At 42.9% G+C, this 9,586-nt stretch overlaps 1 protein-coding gene across 1 annotated transcript; it reads right to left on the bottom strand.

The window, feature by feature from the left end:
• Positions 1-141: 141 nt before the first annotated feature.
• Positions 142-6,446, bottom strand: LOC122397014 (pupal cuticle protein 20-like). The gene is made up of 6 exons (XM_043395816.1): positions 6,386-6,446; positions 4,309-4,546; positions 4,198-4,254; positions 1,460-1,624; positions 457-714; positions 142-281 (listed from the first exon to the last, which is right to left on the bottom strand). Exons 1-6 carry the CDS (start codon positions 6,392-6,394, stop codon positions 142-144), a joined length of 867 nt encoding a protein of 288 aa, XP_043251751.1. The 5' UTR covers positions 6,395-6,446.
• Positions 6,447-9,586: the final 3,140 nt, after the last annotated feature.

The following is a 9,586-nucleotide window of genomic DNA, read 5'->3' as shown; positions in this document are numbered from 1 at the left end:
ATAAAACAATCTTGGTTTGTATAAATAAAAAAAGTTACATAAACGATATATTCTTATGTACATAAGGCCGCCTCTAAATATGATATTGCAATGGAACAAAATTGACCGTGTAACACGCAATGACTTTTACGGTGTCGTTGTTCAGTAATGGTATCCGCTCGAACTTGATTGATATGAATTTGGACCTTGATAAGAGCCACCACCGCCGCCGCCGCCGCCGGGACCACCTCGGCCACCACCACCTCCTCTACCACCGCCGCCTCCACCTCCACCGCCATTTCCTGCTCAGAAAAAGTAGAAGTACGCTATAACTCAAACTCTGATCTACTTGTAACGAAGAAACAGTCATTTATCTTTTAATTGTTACATTTATTCAGACAGAAGAGTCGAAGTTCACTAAAGTAAAGCTATGAATCTTTTTTTTAAGCCAACTACAGTGATGAAACTTACCGTAACCGCCCCCTGAAGGATATCCACCGCCGCCACCACCACCGTTACCACCACCGCCGCCGGAAGTGTCCTGATTCTCGCCTCTGGCCTCAGCAGCGAGCGCTAACTCGACGCCTCGTTGAATTTCTGGCGGGATCGGAGGCGGGGTTGGAAGGTGAGCACCCTGGGGATGGAAACCTTCCTCGTCCGCGGTGTAAGTGACGCTGTATTGCACGCCATCGGGGCCTGTGTACGAGTACGATCCGCTCACCGCTTCCCCGTTGCCTGCAACCAGGAACAACACGTGGATGTTTGATGCAACGAGCGTGCACGGGCGGATTGCGAAATCCTCGCTGTATCGGGCATTTTTCTGGCTTTCCACCTTGTTAGGAGCGATCATTGTTCGAGTAATCGCTCATCGCGAACGGAGTCGACCGATAAGAACACAGGAACGCAAGGATCGCCATCGAGAATTCGAAATTTGGTCACAGTTTTGGGGGATCGCGTTCAAGTTACGTTTTATCCCTTCATATCGTTTTCCCAAATTTTTAAAAAATTAACAAATATTTCTATTTTTCCAGGCTGCAAATTGAACGAATGTCGAGGACACCTAGCGACATGAAAATTTAAGTAATTAATTCTTTTATGTTTGATTTTTTTTTTAAGTTTTACAAAATTGTGTCTCTCACCCTACACCATCGAGTTATCAAATATTTCTATTTTTCAGGCTACGAATGGAAAGGCGTAGCAGTTCAACGCGTTGTAACGACTAAAATTTGGATAATGGTCAAGCCCTAAAGGGACGTATTCCTTGGAGAAATTTGCAAGTCGGTTTCCAACATGGCTGGAAGTCACTTGTTAGAAGTTGCGGACATATTGCGTTCGCCGGTTCCATTGTGAGGCAGGTGGATTCGAGGTCGAACGCGATGATGGATAGGAATTCATAACACCGAGACATGGCACCGACGGACCGCGAAGAAAAGTAACTAGGGATATCGTTGTTGGGAAACCAGAGTGGCCCTGATCTCACCTTGCTGATGACCCGTTTCCTGCGCACTAATACCATTTCCTGTTTCGTAGCTGAATTGGTAGTTGCCGTCGCCGCCGTTTTCGTTGTTAAACGAAACGATGGGTATCTCCTGGCCGCCGCCCGGTCCTCCTCTTGGTCCACCCCCGCCGCCACCGCCGCCGCCGGCTGAAACAGAAATTCCTCTCAGCGTCGATTTTCAAGCGGGTGCACCTGATGTCGCGCTTCCTTGTTCGACTCGCGGAAAGCGCTCTCAGTTTTTCATCAACCGTTACACAACGGGGTTTGCTTAACACTTTACAGAGCGGTACCTCGACTATGAATCATCCGCGGAGACGCGAGCCAGAGTTGATTTTCTACGAGAGCATTCACGCAACAGTACACGCAGGCCTATTTTACCTAAAAAAAAGAGCATCTCCACTGCTCGTTTCCAAACCATTTAATCGTTCAACTTTTGAGAAATTATAGAACGCTAATAATAGGATACAAATTTTTAAAAGCAAAGTCATCCCTCAAAGTGACTTTCCATAGCAAAGAAAAAATTGTGTAACACGTGTATCTATACGCGCCTTCTATTCCCCTAGAGTTACAGAATTTTTCTTATTTCCGGGTCGGGTCGATCGTCGAATGAAGGAATCAAAGCTTCGTATAATTGACTCTTTATCGATTGGCGTATCTGTGTGACTCGGTGTTGCGACACCCGCGGAGAAATCCGCGAATGTGCTCGAGATTAATTCGTAATTGAATGGAGGGGTGGTGGGGGGGGGTCTAATTACTCGACACGTCGCGACGCCGTACAAAGGGAACGACACGAGATGTTCCGATGCGTTCTTATTTTCGCAACCGTGAGCATTCTCACCGACTTCGAATCGTACTTAAGATAGAACCGTCCGCGGCCGCGTCTTCATTAGAGGAGCGCCTCGAGGGGGATAAAGTGATTAGGCGTTTCGCGTTAGCGGTTTTCACTTTTCTTTCGCCGTCCCCGGGGCCCTAATTCCACGACATACTTTACATACTTGATGTAATTCAACCGACGAAGTGTCTCTCGTTGCGAGATCTCTCTCTCTCTCTCCCTCTGTCCGCGTATTTCCCTCCGCCGCGGTGACATCACAGCCGCTACTTTGTTCTGTAATTTCACTTGTGGCACAGATTATCTAATTCGCCTCTCGGTCGTTGCATCAAGACATATTAGGTCTATAAGCAATTTCTATCTGTCGTTCCTGCCGATACTTTCTCATCGTTTCGAACTGTTACAGGGCTCCGTTGGAAATGAGATTTCGTACGTCCGCCTATCGGTCTAACTACATCAATCTCGTCGTGTCCATTCCAACGTACGTGGGCTTTGAGACTTAATACAGAATCGTATGTGTCGCAATGCAAAATAATAAATGTCATAATCGCAATCAATGTTTCTCGTCGAGTACTCTTTCACGAGAGACGTTATTGTGATGAACGCTGAACCTGTCGATGCCTACGTGCGCTGCAATTCGTAATAAATGTTAGAAGAATGATATCCTGGGAAAATATAAACACGTAATTAAATCTTCTCTTGGATCGTAACACCGGATGGAATATTATTACACGTGGAATGATCCAGTGAATAGTATAGATGAATTTTTATATTGTAACTTATCGTGGCGAATATTTGTTGTCTTCGTAGGTAAAAATAATGACGGTTTCGCTGCTTAATTAGCGAAATGCGAGCGAAGTCTCTCACTGACTGTTTACTGATGCCCCCGGAATGTTTCAGACTGTCTGTTTCTTCAGCGAACTTATGGGAAACGCGTCCTCACGAAAGGCGTACGCTTCAGTTCCATCATAGAGTTGCGTCACTGAACCCGACTCATTCACGTGTTACATTAATGAACGGTTACATTTGTTGCAGTAAGGCGGATTACGTAATTAATATGTGTGAGAAGAAAAAAGTTCTCTTCGCAATTTCTGGCAAGGATGCGACAAAATTTTGCGGGTGGAAAGTTTGCAAGCAGCCCATGGCTTGGAGGCGTAACCTTACATCCATAGCAATTTCGCGATTTCTTCTCGGAAGAAAATGCGGACTCACGGTTGTCACCTTTCACTGGATGGAGAACGATATCGCGTGCAGATAGCACTCGAAGAGCGACGACGATGACCAAAGACGAATCAGTCGATGTCCAATCGACGTTTTAATAACGTCGCGTGCGACGTTAAACGCTCGTATGGGATATTTATTGCGTTATTATAGTATTATGAGCGGCAATTCAGTTTGCATTTTCGCGCTCCCGGCTACAGCAATTTGTAATGGGAAACTTTGTTGAACACAGCGAGATATTGCGCAATGAAAATTGCAATATCTGGGAAGCTCAGTGAACGTAAAATATTTACGATTGGACGATTGGATTTTCGACTTAAATCTCGATTTTTTTTTTTAAGTATAACCGAACAGACGTGGAAAATCTTCAACAGGAAACCTAGTGAGGTAATCGATTCTGTCGTAAACAGAAAATTGTTTACAATTCTGAGAATACTAATTTTTCAACTCATTTTTCCTAGGATCTTATTCCTTTCTTCGAACACCCTGGACGTCATTGATCGAGTGTTTTATACAAAATTAGTGGTATATTTTTATTAGGGAACTTGTTACACAGCTCACTGTGAATACCCTAAAACTGCAGTAGCCGATAAACGGAATGTTCCAGTTTGATAGGCCATTTCTCGAAGGTGAAACAAAATTTTAAGGTAGAAATAAAATCAATACTTACGTCCACCGTATCCACCACCACCACCACCCCCAGGTCCGAATCCGCCGCCACCACCGCCTCCAGGTCCGAATCCGCCGCCACCACCGCCTCCAGGTCCGAATCCTCCTCCACCACCCCCGCCGTATCCACCCGGTCCACCAGATCCACCTGGTCTACCAGGAGCGCCAGGACCACCGTGGCCTCCTGGCCCTCCAGGACCTCCTCGACCTCCTGGACCGCCCCCGCCTCGATTCGGTGCTTGAATCAATCCTGCCCCGCCTGCGGTGCCCGCGTTACCCGGTGGAAGATACGTGTTCTCCAGTCGGGCAGCGTAACACGTGCCAGCAACGGCCAGCAATACCACAGCGAGCTGTAAAAATGGCGATTCTATCAGTCAAGGGACGTATTCAACCCTTAAGTGGACTCAACTGCATTGCTTAATGTTGATTTCTACCAAATTGCTTAAATGGAAATCAACTTTCCCTCGAAACATTTAAAAAATAATGAACCAACGGAGGATTACATTAACATACACTAAATAATTATTAGTTTAAACTTACGGAGGGCCTCAGCAGCCCCAATAATCCACTCAAGGGTTAACACTAGAGTTACCAAAGCAGTCAAAACGATCCGTTCGTAATTTCTAATAAAACTTGTGAAATATATAGTCGACTGGATTTTTGAAAATTTAGTTTCCTATAAAGGAACGAATAAATATTCATTCCCATTGCATTATATGTTTCTTCACGTCTCTATCGTTTTAATTTCTTTGGTACAAATAGATCACGAATAGAATACGCTGTTTATTCAGAGCAATGAATAAATAGACGTAGGATCGATATTAATTAATTTATGGCGTTAATTCGAAATATTTTGTTCTACGATTGAAATCTTTTATCTCTATTTTACGAGTAATGGATAGAGTTGATATAACATTTCTAACTTTTCTGAACTGTTCTCGCAAACAAAAGAAATTTACCATATCCTCCATGTTTGATATCGACTTAAATTTTGCACGTTGTCGAACTGGACAATATACTAATTTAATTTTTCATTCGTTGTTCGAAATCTTGATTCTCGACCAAAATATCTGTTCGAAGAATTAATAGGATGGAACCTTGATTATTGCAATGCGAAGTGGAAAGCGTAATCGCTTTGGAACGAATGACGTTAGCGAGGGAAGTAACTGGTAGCGACTAGAAGCAGTGGATAGCTACTGTATAAGTGGAACCCCTTAGTATCGAATCGATTTGATTATTGCACGGACCTCGATCATTGCAGGAATCATCAGACTCATTTTCCTTCAATAATTGAGGTTCTACCTTGTAAACTACCTCCTGTATCCCAACGGTGCCACAAGGTGTCTTTTCAAGTGTCGATTATACACCAGAGACGAACCAAATTTTTTACCTGGATAACAATTTCTAATAACGAATGAAAAACAAGTGTTGGAGAGAAATAAAAATTTCAACTCTAAAATGAAATGTGTTTCAAGATTTTGTTCGTCTCTGCTGTACATTAGACAGTTCTACTAACACTTATTTAACGATTAACAATTACACAATTACACTTATTAACAATTCTAATAACGAGCAAACTATAATCGACAGACATCTCACAGAAAAAACCTATTCGGCAGTTTTCACTTTACAGTTACAATTCTTACGTAGACACGAAATTTCGAATAACGAATATTAGACGAGCACCTGATACGTTATTTGTCGAGCAAAAACTATAATCTAAATTGTAAAATACGAAGCTTGTTGTTCGAATAAAATCGTACTCGTTTCAAAATTTTATTCAAATAACAAACAGGGAAAAAGACCAACTCATATTTAGTTGCAGGTTTGCTTTAGCAAAAATAGAAATCTGGGTCGGTGTTTTGTTTAAAAATTGCAAAGCTAGATGGTTATAAAGGTTTCTAGATCATTGTGAAGTATTTCGTTGCTGAATGAAAATTGTAATTTTTCTCCGACATGTAACTTATACAAGTTTGTCTCGTATTCGTTGTTCGAAACTATTATCTAGATAAGAATTTTTCCCAGACAGACGTACATGCATATCGGTTAAAAGACCACACGAAACTGCCTTAAGCAGATTGCTACGTTTGTTTCACCAACTGTATACGTAGAACCGTCGCAAGATTCGCGGGCCCGTCACTGTCGCGCGTCTCAGAACCGGAAACGGAGGAATCGACTGTTACTCGTACCGATCTCATCTCGCCGGTGAAGAAATTCGGTGTGTCTGAGAACGAGCCTCCCCGATGATACTCGTTGCACAGTGAGACGATATATCGCCAAACGATGGCAATAATTGGTCTGTGCAGATTCAGGTCGGAGCAACCGTGCTTATATACCGATCCGTGCCTCTGGATCGTCTTCCTCCCACCCAGCAGCCGAAAGAAGAGTCTCATCGGCTACGGTGAACACCCGGTGCCAGCGTCCCTCGGCGAAGTTCGCGAACCCGCGACGTCGGGGATCGACGGAGAAAGGGTCGCACGGTGATCGGCGAGAAGGAAGCAGCGATCGTTAATAAAACAAGAAAAAAACATATTAAAATGTTCTTACATCTTATTAATCGGGTATCGATCAATTATCGCGTTCAAAAATCTCGTCGATTATTCCAGTCGATTCGTTCTATCGCGAGAACTCGTAACGCTTTCGACTACTAGAATTCGAGTCGTGTTTTGAAAATCTAGATCGATTATCGATATCCATACAAATGTATCGATACCTTTGCGACGGTGGTACCTTACGAAAATTGATATTTTATCAATATTTCGTGTTATAGTTTATGTATGTTTAAATAAAATATTTCTTAAATAGTGCTATTATTGCATATGACGATCAAAATGAAATGACAATTTTCAAATTTGATAATTTTCTTTACCGTGATCACACTCACGTAACTTAATAATTTCTTTCGTTTTTCAGATTTGGTCTACCGATGTAACGACTCAAAATAGATAGAATTTGATGTAGGAGAAAATGTATAGTAAGTAGCCTGCATCCTTAAAATTACAATGTATGCTTGTACGTAAAAATTTACGCAATTTGTAATAGTGGAAAGGAACCTATCCTAATTATCTTAATTTTTCTTTTATAAAATTCCAGAAACTGGTTTCTCCATCGTTGGACTGGAACACCCCACATTCACACGTGTTTCTGAAACGTCCTGTACACGTATCTCTGGAGCAGTTATTTTCGTTTCGCTCTTATTTCCTGAAAGCATCGACATCGGTACTTTTACCCTAAAACTAGGCCTCCGTTTTCCCATAAACGAACTGAAATTGTTCCGTTAGACAGCATAATAAGTTACATAGGGTTAATCGCGGCGTATCGGTCCGCGAGTATCTACGGGAACCCTCTGCCTCTTCCTCTGTCCAACGTCTGTGGCGAGATCGTGTAACGCCACCGAATCGACCCGGTAAAAGTGAACAACACGAATTGAATAAGGAACTGAAGTTCCCTGCGAGGCGAAATAAGCCGCGAGAGGTAACGGATAGGTATTGGGAAGCGATCGGCATCGAGTTGAGGCGTCTGCCTGGCAGCATCAGTACGGTGACCCCGGGAGGGATCGTTAAGCGGTGAGTTACGTGCCGATCGGTAACGCTACAAACGATTTGGAGCGTTCCCTCTCGTGCATGTACACGTTTTGCACACCTACACGCACCTCGCGAGCTCGGTTCGATACGCAACGCATCTGGTTGCGTAACGATCGCGAACTGTTGCGGAGCACGCGTTGCTCTCCGCCAGCCATCATCTACGTCTATCCATCGACGACGACCCCGTGCAGTCGGACAACCGATATAATCACAAAGAAGGAACCCGCGTCGCGATTAGACGATATCACAGAGACTCTGCCGATTCGCCGCCGTACTCTCAAATATCTCAAGCCAGAGATAATATCGCAATGTTATCGATAGTTCCATTATATCGATGAATATCGGTAATAATAATCGGTATCGATGAGTCGAATAAAAACGTATTAATCGCAATAAAACTATTCAAAATGTATTAATTTACATCCAAAGTATTATTGTTCTTCTATTTTAATGAATTTATAATGTTTGCAAGTTAAATATCAGACATGCGCGTAAGTACTCTTTCGAAATGTAAATTTTGCGTTTGATAATTATTATTTGCTTCCACCATATTATAATATTTTCAAAACTTGTCCAAATTTATTCCAATAGAGGAACAAGAACCTAAATATACGAATATATTATCTACACGGTGAATTGTAACAAAAAGAAATAAATTTGATGCAATTCCCTCCTAATTAATACGTTTAACGATATCTTATCGATACCGTTCGGGGTAATACTCTTGCTCCCCTACCATCGCTTTTCGCTCTTTTCTTCTGTCCGTTTGCGCTCGAGTATCCGTCCTTTCCCGTACTCCGTAACCTGACTTTTTCCGACAGCGATCGACGCTCGTCCCTTCGCTGGCTCTTGTACGAGAGACGAGCATGGTTCACTTTCATGTCGACCCGATTAGCCGACCTTCAGGTCCAACGAGAGATGCCCGCCGATCTGTATCACCCTGGTTGCGCAATCATTGCCCCCCCCTCTGCCGTCACACCGATCCTCGAGTCGCGTCCCTTGACTAGAGAGCTCATCTTCGACCCTCTCCCTCGGCTTCCTCCTGGCGATTGTACTCGAGGATCCCGGCCTCGAGGATTTTTTTCAACGATCTCCCCCGCGCGCGTTTCGCCGAGAAAATGATTTTCAAACGATCGTACGTGGTCTTGGGAGTTTATAAAATTTTTGTGTTTGTTAGAAATCTCTTGATTGCATCCTGGATGACTGTGTTTCTCTCGACTCTCGAACGTTATCACTCCTAGTTATATCAATTTCAAATGTGGCTTTGTTGCATCCATTTTAGAATAGTATTAAGTATTTTAATTTTAATATAACATTTATAATGTTTAATATAGTAATATAGATCGTAGCTACATAGTTTAATTTATACATTCAAGACACTTAAGACTTTCGAGAGTTTCAATTTTTAGAATAGCAGTAGAAGAGTAATAGCAACGAAGAAAGATTTTTCTCCAAGAATTAACTTTTCTATTTGGTTTCCACAGATGTTTATCGCCGAGGAATCGAATCGCCAGCAGCAATTTGACGCAAACGCACAGGCAGGATTAATTAGCGATAATCGAACAGGACCCAGGTTTATCTTGATGCTAGATAAACAGATAAATCGTGTGTCAATTTCTTGAGCGGTCAATCGAACCATCGCAAGAAGTTCCACTCGATGTTTTACGTTGCAAGCGTTATATGCATGACGGTGCACCATCGCATTTTAGCCGATGTAGTTGGACAGTTCTTGAACGATTTCCCAACAAATGGATAGGTCGTGCAGGACCTATTAGCCGTGCTCTCTGCTCGGATTTAAATCCACTG

Source organism: Colletes gigas, unplaced genomic scaffold (genome assembly GCF_013123115.1).
Source record: "Colletes gigas isolate AHSC1104 unplaced genomic scaffold, ASM1312311v1 Colletes_gigas_Sc00008, whole genome shotgun sequence".
Classification (NCBI taxonomy): Eukaryota; Metazoa; Arthropoda; class Insecta; order Hymenoptera; family Colletidae; genus Colletes; species Colletes gigas.
Note: the sequence above shows the minus strand (reverse complement) of the source record. Positions and strands in the feature narration are given on the sequence as shown.